Source organism: Anas platyrhynchos, chromosome 8 (genome assembly GCF_047663525.1).
Source record: "Anas platyrhynchos isolate ZD024472 breed Pekin duck chromosome 8, IASCAAS_PekinDuck_T2T, whole genome shotgun sequence".
Taxonomy (NCBI): domain Eukaryota; kingdom Metazoa; phylum Chordata; class Aves; order Anseriformes; family Anatidae; genus Anas; species Anas platyrhynchos.
In genome coordinates, this window is record NC_092594.1 from 36,896,503 (window position 1) to 36,913,497 (window position 16,995).

At 41.2% G+C, this 16,995-nt stretch overlaps 1 protein-coding gene across 16 annotated transcripts in view; it reads right to left on the minus strand.

Annotated features, from left to right (window-relative positions):
• DOCK7 (dedicator of cytokinesis 7) overlaps positions 1 to 16,995 on the minus strand; it is a 97,624-nt gene that overhangs the window by 23,188 nt on the left and 57,441 nt on the right. For 9 of the 16 annotated variants that reach the window (XR_011810839.1, XM_072041437.1, XM_072041436.1 and 6 more), the window contains exons 21-32: positions 15,864 to 16,028; positions 14,434 to 14,603; positions 10,681 to 10,773; positions 9,375 to 9,464; positions 8,273 to 8,368; positions 8,008 to 8,148; positions 7,722 to 7,835; positions 7,049 to 7,219; positions 5,859 to 5,998; positions 2,198 to 2,367; positions 1,237 to 1,391; positions 152 to 334 (exon numbers count right to left, since the gene is read on the minus strand). Coding sequence is in view for 15 of the 16 variants with exons in the window: in XM_072041437.1 (XP_071897538.1) it covers positions 152 to 334; positions 1,237 to 1,391; positions 2,198 to 2,367; positions 5,859 to 5,998; positions 7,049 to 7,219; positions 7,722 to 7,835; positions 8,008 to 8,148; positions 8,273 to 8,368; positions 9,375 to 9,464; positions 10,681 to 10,773; positions 14,434 to 14,603; positions 15,864 to 16,028 (1,688 nt within the window). In the remaining variant the exon portion in view is untranslated. The remainder of the gene's footprint in view (positions 1 to 151; positions 335 to 1,236; positions 1,392 to 2,197; positions 2,368 to 5,858; positions 5,999 to 7,048; positions 7,220 to 7,721; positions 7,836 to 8,007; positions 8,149 to 8,272; positions 8,369 to 9,374; positions 9,465 to 10,680; positions 10,774 to 14,433; positions 14,604 to 15,863; positions 16,029 to 16,995) is intronic. The other 7 variants (XM_072041441.1, XM_072041440.1, XM_072041439.1 and 4 more) reach the window with 2 other exon arrangements.

Here is a 16,995-nt window from a genome sequence, read left to right on the forward strand (position 1 = left end):
TGCACAGAGAAATGCTTAGCCTTGGGATTTAGATTACAGGAAATACTTTGGGGAGAGCAGGAAATGCCTTTCTGGAATTGTGCAAAGGAGTAGCGTGTAAAATTCCCCTGCAAGCTTTAGAAGGAACTTGAGAAGGTTTAAATAGCAGTACCTTGTACTCAAAGCAGGATACACAAAGGTAAAGCAAATCCAGGAGGCGATTGAGCTGCAATACTGACAGGTCTGTGAACCACTTCTGTAAGACACTTTCATCGGCGTTCTTGAGCACCCACAGGAGACAGATCAGAAGGCTGCGGCTGGACTCTGTTGAGAAGGTGGAGTGCTGCCTGCCACTCTGAAACAGACAAGTCAAGACATTTGCCACACTGGATTTCATGTCCAAACACTTGAATCCTCACTAAAAGGATCTTCACAAGCTGCCACTCTGGCCTAAATAATTACCAGATAGGAAATAGATGTTTCTTATTAACAATTAGGAGATACACATTTCTCCTTCTCAACCTAACAGCTTAGTGGAGCCCACAGACACACAAACCTCAGGACTGAAGCTGCCACAATATGTCTGAAGCAAACTCATCATGTTATAGGGATGACTTTCTGTTCAGCCAGCAAAGACCCACTTCCTTCCAGATGCCTTTAATAACATGCAGCAGGTTAACAGGTAGGCAGAGGGGCTCCGCTCATTTTCTCATGTGTGTACTTGGGTCTCATCCAGAACAGTATTTCACTCTGAGTGCATGTAACAGCAAAATGGGGTCCTGAGGCAGGAGTAAAGAAATGGAAGGACCTGCCTGCTACCAGAATCTGTGGGATTCCCTCCCCTGTGCAGAGAACAGCCCATTTATGGGTTAAAATAGGCCATTTATGTCTTCAACTAGGTGGGACTTATATCTTTCACTTAGAGCTTATAATTGGCCATTGCACTTTGTGGAGCTTTTATCAGATTGTCCCAGAAAAAGAGAATCTTTATCAGAAAATGCTTCCATTTTCTGACGTTTGTTGATTTTTATCCCTGCTTGGCGTTTAATTATACCCCCTATGAGAAGGGCACAGCAACATGCAAACGTGATTTGTTCCCACTTGTCTTTCACCCTCTGCCTCCCTGTGTGACACCCAAATCTACAAACTGATAGGAGTCCCTACCGCTCACTGATCAGCCCTACAGGGCATGCATGTGTAAATATTTGCTTGTTGACATAGGCTGAGGGTCAAGGAATAGGTAGGATAGCTTTGTACCGATGAGGAGAGTATAATACTGCTGGGCCGGGCGAGCTGATGGACCGATGTTCCTGCGATGGCCATGGCAACTGTCTGGCTTATCATGCTGCCACCCTCGCTTTCATAATCATCAACAGCGACGCAGCTTGGCCTCCCTCGCTGGTTGTGACTCTCTGCCAAGAAACACGTGCATCCCAGTTAATCCCCAAATTCTAAGTGTCTCTCCCCAGCACTCGTTTCATTGAACTATCTGAATGCAAACTGAAAATCATCACACTCACAGACAGGGTCCTGCAGGTATACAGGACTGACTATTATATGAGAATATGCAAAGCAAAGAAAATAACCATCTTCAAATGCAACCTACACAACTTCAGTATCTAGAACCCTTCTGAAAACAGACCTTTTACAACTTTGAATACTCCACTCCAAATCCTTACTTGGAGCTTTACTGTGTCATCAAACTCAAGGGACAGCGATGACTCCCAATTTGAAATTCCTCTAGATCAGACTCCCTTGCCCTGAACTGATGCATCCCACCTCTGGGGTCCTGCAGGACACTGTGCAAAGCACACCTGAAACAAGCTGCTGATAGAGCACAGTCTGCTCATCCTCTGCAATTTTTCTGAGACTTGTACAGTAGATGTGATGATATTTTAAGCAGGTCAGAGCAGGGAGGCTGGCTGGGCACATACAGACAACAGCCAGATGGCAACTAAAATGCACTGCTAGTTTTTTAATTCATGCAAACAAGTAGGCAAATGCAGCTTTTGAGTGTGCAGTTGTTGAACTTGGATATATTGTTGGATATATTTTGCAAGTGTGGTTTCAAAGACATGTCAAAGTTCTGAATACTTCAGAAATATAAACAAACTCACCCAACAGCAAAGGGATTTGTTGTTCAATTTTAGAAAAAAAAAAAAGACAACACTCAAATCTTGCGAGCAGATGAATATTCAAGGCACAGAATGTAAAATACCTGTAAAGTCATAGAGCTGAGGCACGGTTTCCATGATCACGCCAATCAGAGGTAGGTACAGCATTGCAACCCGGGCCTTTACCTGCGGGTCAGCGTACCGCGGATCCGAGTCGTGACTGGACAGTAAATTGTGTACCATATTGATGACCTTCTTATGCAATCCAAATAAACTGTTAAAAGAGAGTTGGGTCACACAGATTAGTTAATACCTTCAAAGCAAACTATACTTTGTAACTGAGAGGTTTCAAAAAAAGAAAAAAAAAATCCCCTTTTTTATTTTTAACTTCACTTAAACCACCATTACGCGTATTCTTTGATCTCCCCTGGATTTTACAAATGGCTGGCTTTTGCCCATGCCACATAAAATGTACAAAAATATCTTGCTGAGGTGCACACGCAATATAATGCCAACACTCATATCTTCCATAAAAAAAACAAAGCCCCAGCTTCTGCTATGTTGAAGGACTGAATCAACTGGAGAATGTTAGGAGAACCTGGAGAGTAGAGAAGACAGGGAGAGAAACTTGAGAGGACAGGGGGTTTAATGAAACTATTTGTAGTGTTCTTTTTTTTGTTTCTATTTAACACTATTTACAGAGAAAAGCCCTCCTAAGACAGAACATTGCTTTTATCAAATGATCAGTAAGTTTCTGCCTCAGTTCCCTGAACCCCCATGCAATTATTCAGCCAAAACAGTAGACTACAGATCAGTAACTCTGAATTAGAGATGTCAAAGAAATGGAGGGGTAGAAGGAAAAAAACAGCAAGAAGTGGTCTTCCCTATTATTAAGATGCAAATCACGGCAGAGCCCCAGCACCACTTTACAGGACACCTTGCGTGAGCCCACTTGGTGCTCATGGCTTGTGAACACAAACTCCTCTGAATCTCTCAAGAATTCGCTCTGCTCCTTCCAATCCCCTCAGCCACCACGCAGAGGCAAAACTCTCCCAGAGCAAATAGCGTGTGTCTCTACGGCTATTTGCTTCTGGAGGCAAACCAGCCCAGGAAGACAACTCTACCCCATGCATGAAGCAGCCAAGGAAGCTCATTCATTATGCAGTAGCAAAACATAAGCTTCAGTGTTCAAACCTGAGGTATTAAAACAAGGGCCGAATTTCAGGCAGTATCCACTTTACCTGAAAAGTAGAGTTGAGTTCTGGTTAAAAAAGATGAGAGATTCTGACTGGGTTGTCTGGGGGTTAAAATGATTATAAAGACATCAGTAGAGGTTAGGAGGACATTAGCTAGTTGCATCTACGCTTCTGTGTTGTTTTTTTAATCAAGCTGAGATAATTCCTACAATTGCTTGTTTGCATTACCAATGAGATCCTAAACAACTAGGAAGGAGATGCTTATTTAACAGACTGACTCCTTCAAATTAAGGTTAAAGCAAAGTCTTTGTGTTATTCTGAAGGAATGGCACCTAGACCACGTGTAAACAGTTGCAAGGAAGCTATCCTGCACGCCATGGAGCTACGTAAAGGGAAAACACGTTCAGACAAGGCAATGTCATTAAAACCTAGGGCTACGTGGATATTTTCCCCCTTTTCCTGAACGGAACAGGTACTGCAATAGATTGATCTGTATCAGGGAGGAAATGTGACCTGCTAATCTCTCTGGCTGATAATGCAATGAATTGACCTTGCCGCCTTCCAGCCGGCCCCTCTGACTTCTCAGCCCTGGCATGAATTTGGGTCAACAACACACACTTCTAGAAAAACGACTTTTGTCAGTGAATACTGAGGGCCAAATTTTGATTTTCCCACTTCTGACCTGTAACGTTGCTCATTATGGGCAACGTTGGCGCTATGAAAGGAGCAATAATTATTATTATGCTCGAATAATCAAAGCATCACAGCACTGATTGCAGAGAAAATCTCCTCAGGCTCTAGCTGCCTGACCTCACTCTCTGTTTTCCACTTCTGCACCTGTCAAGTTCAGCTGCTTTGTCACATCCACATGCTGGCTCATCTTTTAGACTGCAAGTGCTCTGAGTAGGACTGTAATTATGTTTTCTTTTTGCACAACACCTAGCACAGAGGGGTCTCACGAAAGCATCACCTTTAGGCAAAATGACACTGCAGGCTTTTCTGTCCAAGGGAATCCAAGGGGCTCTAGTAAAATGGGTGAGCTAAAATGTAACATATTTTGCTAATGGAACAAAAAAGAGCAAAGAGAGAATAAATGTAAGGCTCTGCACCACTTATCAAGACCAAAGGCAAAGCTCTAATACAATAAGCAACTAGATGGACATCCTTTTCCATTCCTGCTGCAGGATAATGCAACTGAGAACCACTGTGAGCTTTTTCCAAGGGTGACCAAAACATTTTAATGGCAAGCATGTCTACATCCTTTACTAATAATCTGATAATGATCCTATCGGGCCATTAAAACTCTTCGCAGACATGGGAAGAGTAGATTGTAACAGACACATCTTCACCAAAATTCAGGAGCTTTGGGCAAGATCTCCAGAGCTGAACCACTATCAGTGGACTTTTTCTGTCTACACAGAGTTCACGACAAGAGCTGTCTCCCCAGGGGAGATGACCAAGATGATACTGACAGCTCCTTTGTGCTGCTGGGCAAAGATTACCATCCGTGTCCAAGCTAAGGGTTTAGAATATCAAGATGAGAGAGCTCAAGAAGCGGGTATGTGAGAACAGGAAGTTTGTGAAGAGTGAGCAAATATGAACAGAGACAGGACCTGATTTCTAACCAGGGAGCAAGATGTTCCTATGCTACAAAAAGGATTTCTGCAGATGGTGTATGGGTAAAGATTTAGTGTTTTTTCCAACTCAGACCAAACAAACGGGAGTACAGTGTGCTATGTACATATACAAGAAAATATTCTCATTTATGGCATCACTTTCTTCTCCAACAGAAAACAGAATTAATGTTTAACTCCTGACACTGCTTTGTAAAGGGGCAGAATTACCCATGAATTATCAGTATTTGTCGACTCTGCTGATAATTTCTGGGTCCACCTTGAGAAAATGTCTGTGAGAGAACTTAGGACTGCAGAAGCAATCAATAATTTCCATTGAAATCCATTTTAAAGCAGTAAGGCAGAATACAACCCTAAATAACACAAGTAACAGACTGGCTGACAGGACTACAGGCTACACTCCTACTTCAGAAAATTATTTGCTGCACAACCCAGGCAAGTCACTGACAAACTCTGCGTGCTTGACTCTATTCATCTATTTATGTAACCCACAGGGCTCTCACTGATGCATAATTTATGTTTATACAGAGCTGGGAGGGCCACAGGCGAAATGCATTACAACATTTAAAACCACCAGCACCAGAGACTTCCTACATGTTGAGAATTATCTTTTTTTTTACAATTGAGAATAGCTGTTTTCCTCTTAGAGCTCCAGAGGTGCCCCTGTGGCCAGCTGGGGGCTCCAGTAGGAACCTCTTTGCCTTTTTCTTAGCTGGAAAAACGTGATTGGAATCATGTTTACAGCATCAGTGATAAGGAAGTAAAAAAATACAAGGGGCGTGGAGAAAGAAGATTCTCAGAGTTAAAGAATAGGTTTCTCACCTTCTCAGCTCACAAATATAAATCAATTCTGGCCAGGCCAGAACTTGGTTGTTATCCACCATTTACTTGGAATTACAGAAAACTCTTGGGAGAGAAAAGTTGTAAAGATTTACCCTTCTGCATCAGGATCTAAAATGACAGCCAGTTCTGTTAACACAAGCCCAGCCAAGTAGTGCTGCTGGCGGAAAGGCACGGACAATTCAAACATGTTTGCAATCTTCTGGTCTTGGACATTTGTGGAGAACCCAGAACTCTGTGGAAAAAAATCAAGTTTCAGAAGTTGCATAATAAGACCTCTTAGAACACAGAGAGATAAAGTCTGCAAAACACATCAGAAGCAGTTTTCAGAATTAAAGACAATCCCATGTAAGCTACCTTTTCACTTCCTTTTTATTTGGATCTGGGCACATCTACTTATACTACATCCAAGCTTACTAGCTCTCCTCTTAATTCTGTTTGTCATTATTGCCTTCTCACCTACAGGGCAAGCCTTAAGGAAGTTAAGCCAAATAACCTTTAAAAGTGGATTAGTTAAACTTTTAAGTCAGGTATGGATGCTTTTATTCAGGCTTAAGAACACTTTAATTTGATTTAGTTTACTTAATTTTTTCAACTAATTAATCCGATTGAATGACATACTTGTTAATTCAAATTACTACAGTGCACAGAAAGCCAGCCCCTTGTTTTCTAAGAAAAGGGTGACATTACACAAAGTTTTTTTAATAGCTCATTTACATTCATGCATAATATGGAAGGGGGCTATGTACCTAGGAACAGAAGGATGTTTGGACACTACAGGAATACGGCTATGCCTTTTATTTTTTTACATTATAAGACCAAATAAGTCAAAATCTACATGGCAGGAAAAACTGTTAACACTTGCCTCCAACATTTAAAGTTTCAATGTCAGAGACAATTCCAGCTTTTACTGCTGAAACCCACATATAGGTTCAAGATGTTGCAGTAAGAAGTAAAACCAAGATTGCTGTATCCAAAGCCACATCACCCAGACTGCCAGCAACTCTTGTACGGTTTCCTGAGCCTGTTCCACACATAACTCACATCCTCCAACGCAACCTTTCCCCAGCATGTCATTGGCAATGGGGCCTTTCAAGTGAGAGTTGTGTTTGTGCACTTAGCTGTTCACCTGTTCTGTCTTGAATGAAGGTAATTTCTAAATAAACATTTCCAATACTAGCAGCCAGAGACTGAAAATGCAGGTGATACATCTGCCTCCTATGATTTAAGCCTCAGAACAGAGCTCAACTTGCATCTTCACAAAGGATCCCTGTCACAAGGGTACCTGAGACGTTGCTGAAGACACAGATGGTGATGGAGACGCAGGTGGTGTGAGCAAGCTGCAGGGTAAGTTCAAGGTCACGTAGTGTTCATGGCTGCAAACGATGCGAAGGAAGTCCAGCCTCAAAGATACCAGGTTACTTGGGTTCGGTATGTTATAGAGCTTTGCTGACACCTGGCAAGTTTAACCCATAAGACTGCAGTCAGCACCAAAACAGAGTATAAGTGCAGCCCCAGCTCCCCAGTCCCATCACTGCTCCCAAAAACCACTTCCAAAGCAAGAACTAAAGAACTTGATATCATTAAATGATTACATCCACATCACTTCTTTGTGCTGCTACTGATTAAGCTTGACAGGCCCATTGAAAAAAAACATGGTAGCCTGAGCTCCCTAACAAAACCTCCTACTAAATTTTGGTTCAGTTACTCTGAACATGATGAGCAGAGGGAATAATTCCTCCTTTGCGCTGCACATCCATTGACCCAAGGGAGTTACGCTTAATTCACATGTAAGAGTGTAATCAGAGGGGTGTAAACTCCAAACCACCAGGAATGCCTGCTTGCTCTAGAGACCTGAATAGAAAATATACGTCTTCATACTTCACTGTCCAAGGAAAGTTAGAATAATAGGCTATGCTACAGTTCTCAGCTGAGTCATAATACTTATCTGCATTCACCTGTTTGTAGCAGGTCTTAATAAGACTAAAAACAAATCCTCTGTCCATGATAGACAATAGGTCGTTGAGGAAAAATGCAAGACTGGTATTGAGCCTTTCAACCATTTCTGTGTCCTAGAGAAAAGGAAAAAAAATAGGAAAGAAAATGACAAAGAGCACACTGAGCAGTAGTATGGTAATATCATGTGTTCAAATGACAATTGCTGGTCTAGGCACCACCAAGCAATATGCAGGAGGTCTGGTGCCTAAGCTCTGACCTGCGCTCACTTTAATTGTTTGCCATTACCTTCTGAAACCGAGAGACTATATCACCGGCAATTGTGCTGACCAAAGCATTTACATCATCCATGAAACGCTCAGGAAAACGATGCTTTCGCGAACCCTCCAGTTTGTCAGCAAAATACAAATGATGCACCATGCTCTTCACCTATAGGAATATAAATTACAGTGGAGTCACTTGCAGAAATGAAGGAGGGAAGCTCAATTGTTGCTGCTTGTGTTTTGAACTACGGATTTTAAGACAATAAGCAAAGTGTTTCCAGTTTGCTCACCATCAGCTCGAAGAAGAACCAGGCCTGCTGCAGCGCTGCCTCCCGCACGCTCCCACTGCACACAACCCACTGTAAGGCCAGCTCTTCGTGAAAAAGCTACACAGATGCAAATCCAGAGTTAGTCTGAGCCTCACCATCAGCTCACAAAACAGTCCGCATGAGAAATGGTAGCACGATCCATGGGAAGTATGGCAAACAATGAGGTTAAGCAAAATAATAACTGAGAACATGACGGCAGTGGCAGCATCCCTTAAAGAAATCCCCAACTAACAATGAAGGATGATGTCATGATATGTGATGTGAGAAACGGTTCACAGCAGCTTGCTCCGAAATCGAATTTCAAGTGTCAAAAGAATTTTTCCACCCACCCAAAAAAAAAAGTTTGGTGCTCAAATTAGTTCATTTTAAAAGTCTACCTTTCTGCCTGGTCTGATTTTTGCAGGAAAAGGGAGTAAAAAGTGGACATATAAAGCAATTTGTACAAAGATGTATATTTACTATGAGAAGGCCTTAAAACAGTAAGAAAGAAACATGGCACTAAGAACCAGCTTTTTGATTTCTTTTCTTGGGAGGACCAATCCACAGACTGGACACTGTCAGTGATCACATTGTCATTACACAAAAAGTCAGGCATTTTGTCTTTCTGACTTGTTTAATAGGATCTCATCTCCTTTAAGGGAGTGCACTTCCCAAGTAACTCCCCTTCTCTTTCTGGAGTCACTTTGGATTAACACCTATACAACGGAGTTGAGCATACACTTGCAATGCTAACCATCTAATGCACTGTAATTTTGCAGGATGTATCATTTACATGTCTAGACAGTGCTATTCAGATTTTTTGAAAGCCAGAAATACTTTGGCTCCAAACAGTATGGACATTAAATCAGACAAGCTACTCCTGCTCATTTTAATTTTCCCAATTCAGCTCTGTCAGAATACTTCATATTCGCTACAGCCTGGACATTCGGAGGTGCTAAGCAACAGCAGTTCCTAATGACCTCGGAAAGGATCAGGCTATAAATAAAAGAATAGATTGCATCATGTTTTCAGAATGACTTGACCTCCCTGCCCCACAATATCAATTGTCTTCACTGAAATCTACCTTTTTAGTTGGTAATCGTCCTGTTAATGTTTGTAAGAAACTTGACGTCTCAGTGTGCGAAGACATACGATTACAACTTCGATCCGTAGCCTACGGAGTGGAGATGAATGAATGATGACAGGACATTAAAGTTTGCTGTGGATGTGTTTTGCAGCTCAAGGACAATGTACGTTTACAAAAATACTGTTCCAACTGTAGGCTTTTACTGTCTTTACACCTTTTTATGCATTCTCAAAGACTTACTCATTTACAGATCTGGTTTAAACAAAATGACAGTACTTTTTATTGACATATAGGCTATTCAAATAACTGCATGTTCTTATGCACAAAGACACTTAATGCTGCAAAGCATGAAACCTTTTCATCATTCTATTTTATCAACATGCATATGTCAAGGAAGTAATACTCGTAATTTCAGTGCCATACCTCTCACTCTACCAGAGACCAAGCACGTGGGGATGCACCCCCCACGGCGACGCTGCTACTGGCACAGAGAATCAGAAAATTACTCAGGTTCTCTCCATGTCTCGTGGAAATAATTTGCCGTGAGTGCAAATGAACTCAGTCTAAATATTTCTGGAAGACTGGTAAACTTGAAAGCAAGTACAGTTGAGAGGTATGTTCGAGGCAACCATGCAGTGGAAAGCAGCAGGCAATGGGGACTGAATAAGTTAAAGTCTTTGGACTGAAGCTGCTATAAAGTTTTCATACTTTGCAACACAGAACAGATAAAATTGGACCTAGCAAGTCACTGGTTCCAGCACTTAAATTTACATCTTTCAAGAGAGAATTTCACATGTGTATCAATTTTTGTTTAACAATATTCCACTCAAACAGTCATGACTAGGTGACTATGAACACTAAATGCTTGATGAAAATGGCAAAGATGGTTCACAACGTTGAGAGGAATGGCAAACATGGACAAAACTATGAAGCTGTGATTGATGTTCCCATTTAGAAATGTGCTCCATCTGAAGCTGAAACTAATGTTAACGAGAAACAGAGAAGGTAAAAAGAAAAGAAAAGCAGTCACAGCATTTACATTTCACAGACCAGCAACCACTGAAATGAAAGGAGGGGACACAATCACGCGTTTTGAGGATTTTCATGCAGTGTAGTGAGGTGGTGGGGGAGAAGATGCTAATTCATAAAACAAAACTCACAAAGAAGTTTTCAAGGAATATTAAAAAAAGGAGAAAAAAAAAAAAGCAAACCACCAAATTCAGAGTATATACTGAAAAGAAGATATTCTACAGGGAAACATCAGGGAAAACAAAGCCAGAAAAACCTCTACTGAAGACACCACCTGTGTTGACTCTGCACTTGGGCTGGGGTTGGATCCCCATGGGGCTGCTTTTGGACCACCAGTGTTTACCCAGGAATTGGAGCGGTCTAAACCCTGAGCATGTAATAGAAAGCAGTTGGGAAAGGAAAGAAATATTACATGTTGCATGCCATACAGTAGTCAAATTGTAGTCCTTAAAAGCAATCAAACTGGGTACATTGCAAACATATCACCAATTAGAATTGTTAACATTGCTTGAATTCTCAGGAATTTCTTGAGACATTTTAGCCCAGAGGATTATTTTTGTCTCATCACACATTCACCACACATTAATACTGCCAACAGCTCTGGCCCAGCCTGTCCTATCTGGAATTGTTGACATTAAAAAACTGTCCAGATTTCTCAGATTTTTCTCAGATCTTTTTTTAAGGTAGACTACTTGCTAGCCCACACACTATAAGCTCTACAAAGTCTATGGAAACACTGAGAAACTTTGAAAACACTGCCAGCTCTCACAGGGTTTCCTATTCATGGACTAAAAATCCTGCAGTGTTTGTAGAGCAACCCTATGAACAAGATTTCACATGGACATTTGGCCATTTTCTCTGGGCACTGGGGCAGACAGAGGAAAGAGGACATACCTTTTCTGGAACCAGCCTGCTTCACCAAACAAAATATTTGAAAAATCTTTTTTTTTTTTTTAAAGCTTGATCTCGTTTGTACTCCAAATTCTACTCGTGCAGTGTTTCCATGTGTGCAAAATTACTGTGGCTCCCTCCTCTCAAGACACTCAGAAAGAAGGAAACTGAGAATTAAATTAATGTTTGACACCAGGCTGCTCCCCAGTCAAGACCATTCAGTGGGATACAGCGGGTACCCGGGTCTCAGGATCCAGCTCTATCAGAGGCAGCTGTGCAATGCAATAGCCATTCCTTAAAAATCCCACACATTGTTTCCAACCCTCATCTGAGAGAGCTTTTATCCTACTTTCTGTGACAGCCTAGGCCTTTTCCCAATATATGAAGCAAAGATGCAGCCCACTTCTTTGCAGAGATGTAATTTTGTAATGCTGTAATTTTGCTTAAGGTTCCTGATAGAAATGTACTGAACACACAGAAGGAGAGTGCTTTAATCTCAACTACTTACTGGAAAAGAGAAATCAAACCTCTCTGTCCTGCTCAGGCCCATAGACATGCTTTATTTTGCTCACCAGGAATTAAAGTAAAAAAAAATTTGCAAAATGTTGAACTAAGCTCGTGTTTTGTCAAACCAGGTCTAATTCTGCTAATACCTTTATCACACACATTTCTGTTCACATTTTCTAATCACAACATCCTATTGGTTCTGAGAATAGCCACATATAATGGTTACAGAAGCAGATTTTGTAAATGTCTGAAAGATCCCCCCTGATTTCTTCCCTCTCTGGAAAATAAGAGAGTACAAGGCCTTCTTTTTGCTTGGCAAAGTGCCCCAAACTCCTGTTAAATTCTGTCCTATTTCTGGGGTTACACCTGGATCTGTGCAAGTACATAACACACATCTGTGAAATCAGAGCAATGGAACTCCACAATCTTTTGTTTCTTACCAGCACATCCCCAACATTTCAGGAACTCTCTAAGCGTAAAATCTCATCATAGGTCTTCTTAGACACTCAATAAATTCACTTTAGTAGGGAATAAAATTTACATGGCTTCAATTCACAAATGAAGGCAAAATAAGTGACAAGACCTAAACCTATTACGCCTAAACCTAAACCTCCTCTATTATGCAAATACACCAAAATCTTCTAAATCCTGTAAATGGGATGACTATTTGAATTTTCCCAATTAAATATGATGCCGATGTGAGTGAGATTTACAGCAAGTTTACCAAAACTATCAAATACCTTGTATTTCAGTAAAAAACAACACAAGACTGGACTCCAAAAACTTCTATCAAACGTTTTTTGTCCTTTCTAAAAGCAGAAAGACTCCCACATAGATTCATTTTGAAGTGCAAGTTCCTAATTTGGATATAGGTACTTAAATCATTGCTTGGAAAAACAGAATAGGAATTTTTGCACCCTTATACACTTTTCAGCACCTCAAGAAGTATCTCATGTTTTTATTGACATTAACAGAAATAATTACATTTAACCAAAATTTTGTATAAGTCAGACTGAGCTTAATTTCTGACACTATCTGGCTATCCTGAAGAAAACTTTCCCATTAGCAATTATGGACACATTAGTATTTTTAAAGCTTGGACTACCTCTAGAAGAAAATCTCTCTTAATTTTGTACTGTGACATTATTCACTAAGCCAGCACATATTAAGCTTCTGATACCCTGTGTAAATTCCATATGCACATTAGTGCCTATGGCATTTCACAAAAGGTCACAGTTGTTTAATTAGCAAGATCCTGAAGTGGTCTTTAAAATATTTTAAGACTTTCAGTCCAAACTTTGATGTAAGAAATAATGGTTTGCCTACCCACACTTCTTCAGCCTCCTATTTGGTCAGGAAATCACATTATTATTCATTTAAAATTAGCAGTCTCTTTCTCATGCTGTTTTTCTTGTTTTTATACAACCCAGGTCTGCTGTCAAGCCTGCCTGGTTGGGTTGATGGCTTTATTAACAAACCTTCACGGATTTTGCCACAGGATCAAACGTAATAGCTCTCTAAAAGGGCTCAGAAATTCATCTATACTGGAAAGAGTCAAGAAACACAGGTGGGAAAGCGTCTCAACTTGGGTAAATCGTCACAGTTTAGGGATGAAGAAAAGAACCCAAACTGAACAAAGACACTCCTCTCAGGCTTGGCCTGGCTCATATCACCTATTTTAGGTGAAAACTGAAGTGCTTAAATTGGGACTGTAGCAGCCCTAAATAATTGAAGTCACCAGAGGGGGACAGGCACTTCTGCACGTGATTCCTATCTTGTGTGATATAAATTGTCTGTCAAGGAGCTTTTTTCTCTCTGTTGACTACAAGGGACAACCACGCTTCCAAAACAGACAATGTACCTGAGGCTGAGCAGTATGAATCTAGGCCCAAACATGCCATAAACACGTGTATGTACACCCTGAGAACCTAAGACCTGGAGTAAGACCACACCAGATGCTCTGCATTAATTTGCCACCATTCACTGGAAAGCCACTTTTAGCAAGTACTAAAGGTGTGGGGAGTCATCGTGGGTGCTCAGGTTAGCACACCATAAATTCACTCTGCAGCTCAGCTGGCCAGACTATGGCTCAATTACTAACCATCCAAAATATCTCTGGCCATGAAATATTCCTGCTGTGTGCAAGGTACCTGCTCCAGACATAGGTAAGTACAGAAAGCGTTTGAGCAGCCGTTAGTGCTGAACACAGAGGAGAAGAGAATTTGGGTTTGGGAGGTAAGAAGGGTCAAAGAGTGGCAAAGTAGGGGATGCAAAGTTTGGGGAGACATTACAACTGGTCAGAGGATACAGGTGCTGGCCACATGAAAACTGAGGTAGTAAAACCTTTCTGTTCTTACTAGTCTTGGAGAGGCAAGTCCAGAAGGACTCTTGGCCTGACTACCATGCTCGTGGAACTAACACTGGCAGGATGTCTATAATGTCAGAGAGATCAGCAACAATTTTTAGGGAGTGGAGTGTCAGGTATGCTACCAGCAACCACCAGAAAGAGCCTGAAAAGGCTCTTTTTTCTTTTTCATAGGAAAACACATAAAAACATCCCCGTTATTTCTTTAGATACTTAATAAAAGATGCTGAAGGCCCCCTAAAACCTGCAGCAGTGCATTCATACCTTACTGCCAATGATGGAGCGAACTTCATCATCAGGCGAGGTGGGGGTCCCAGATATGTCTGGGTTGCTGTTGCTGAGGCTCCGTGAGCGGTTCAGGTTGAGGCTGGCTGGCCGTACAGCAGATCGAGCCATGGTGGCATAGTGCACTGATCCCCCTAGGCCACCAGGACCTACGGTGTTGAACAAAAGAACATTCTGTTACACCAGCAGCCTTGGTGTAAGCTTTACACCAGCCTGCTACAACAAAACCTGTGTATAAGCAGTAGGTCTGGCCCATCAGGAAATCTTCCCCGTGCTTCCCCTGCCTGGTGCTCCACAGTAAGCACCAGGGTGATGGGATTAAAATCCTATTGTATTCACTGATCTGTGGCAAGCAGGAAGATCGCAGTGGCTTTAGGCAGCCAGTGTGAGGTAAGTCTTTAGCCAGACTAAAGGCTGAAAACCACTGAAGAACCACTGGGGCACAGTTTTAAGCACGCAGCTTTTCCAGCCCTCCTCAGACATCTTCCACTGCAGGCGAGAAGCAAATGCTGGGAACAAGAGTCCTTCCAAAGCCTAGTTTCTGGCCTTTCACTCACACTGTCTCTCCACCCATACAGATTTCTCCCTTGTTCTCAGCAGAGGTGGAACTAGCTTGTTTCCCTCCTGCACTCAGACACCTGTTTTCAAGTGTTTTAGATGCCATTGTTAGTGTGTCTGCTTTTGCTGGAATGGGATACAAGTCCAGAAGCACTAATGAAGGAGACTGGGAATCAAAACAGGTCAGAGTGTACCACATCTATGTACTTGCCACAGAAAACAGTACTTACATGGGGCTTATAAAAACGATGGAGAGCAACATTTTTACTTAGGCAGACAATGACAGGACAAGGGAGAATGGCTTTAAACTAAAAAAGCGGAGATTTACATGAGATGTTGGGAGGAAATTCTTCACTCAGAGGGCAATAAGGCAATGGAACAGGTTACCCAGAGAAGCTGTCGATGCCCCATCCCTGGAGGTGTTCAAGGCCAGGCTGGATGAGGCCTTGGCCAACCTGATCTAGTGGGTAACATCCTGTTCATGGCAGGAGGTTGGAAATGGATGATCTTTAAGGTCCCTTCCAACCTAAGCCGTTCTGTGATTCTATAGTTCTATGATTCTACAAAAAACATCCCTAATTCCTAAAAAAAAAAAAAAAAAAAAGTATTTTGCCATAATTTCACCTTGTGCTCCTTCACGAGTGACACTCAACACCATCAAATAGTTAAATCTCTGACATGGCTAACTGTAATTAAACTCATCTTCTAAATGGCAACACTGCACCATAAAGTTAATAAAAAGGCTTGGCAGGGAACCAGACATGCAATTGGAGCTCGGAGCACCTGCCAGCAAGCACTTTCTACTTGCTTTTAACAAATTGTGATGTGAAATAAAATGAAAAAAGAGCTACCTGGCGATGGCGAGTTGGGATAGGTATTTGGTAGGTGGAAAACATAATAAATATAGGAAGCAAGAAGGCTGTTTCTGCCATGCTGGTCCTGGTTTCCATCCAAGTTCTTGTGAAGTCTGTTTATGATCGATGCCATTGCTTCAAAAGATGCTTGGCCCAGGTTAACTGAAAGTAGTAAGAAAGAAGTTCAGTTTAGATTTCAACAATAGGCACAATCAAATCCTGAATACGTACTTCATCCACCTTCTAAAGGATAAATGGTGGAGCTTGCTAGAGCATAGCAAGCATCTCTCAAGAAAAAATGAAGCTGGTATTTGAAGTAGATCTAATAAACAGCTTGAGAAGAAGACAGGTGTGGCAGTGATAATTTTCCATTCATTTTAATAACATTTAATGAATATAGGTCCGATTCCTGGAATTAGCCCAATTTTGGCCAGAAACTTCAATGGTAACAAGGTCCTTGTTTAACTGATGAATAACACCTGTTGGATATTTATCATAGTCTTCTCAGTCAACTATTTCCTCCAAAGAAATAAGAGGAAAACTTGAAGAAAGAAAAAGAACAATTTCATTCTGTTCTCAAAAAAGAATTCTGTACTAAAAATGAGCACAGAAAACCACACACGGACCTGGCTAGATATTTTAAACAAATTAGGGATGAAGCAGACTGTGGCTTGAGACTGTAAATCTTAGTTTTTTTCAAAGCTAGACACTAATGTCTTCAATCCTCCATGTACATAAATTAAACCAAACCAAAACACTTAAAAAGTGAAAGAGCTTTAAAATAAAAAATAAAAATCCAAGCAAAACTCTTCCTCCTTTCTAAAGGAGGAAGATAACCTTTCTAAAATAAATGACTGCTATTTTCATAGTAGTGTCAGTTACCTACACTCCATCATGTCTAAACTCCAGTTTCCTGTTAAAAATCCCAATTACCATTTTAAATAACAAGAATTTAAGTTTCGTTAAATGCTCAGTTATGCCATTTAGGCATAGCCCATAACAGGGAGCAAAAGAAGGGATTATTCATGCTGACTGCATCAGATCCACAACAGCTACAGGAACATACAGCATCTATATCTTCGTAACTTACCTACTTCAAGGTTTTCCAAGGTGACTAGTGAGGTTGAAA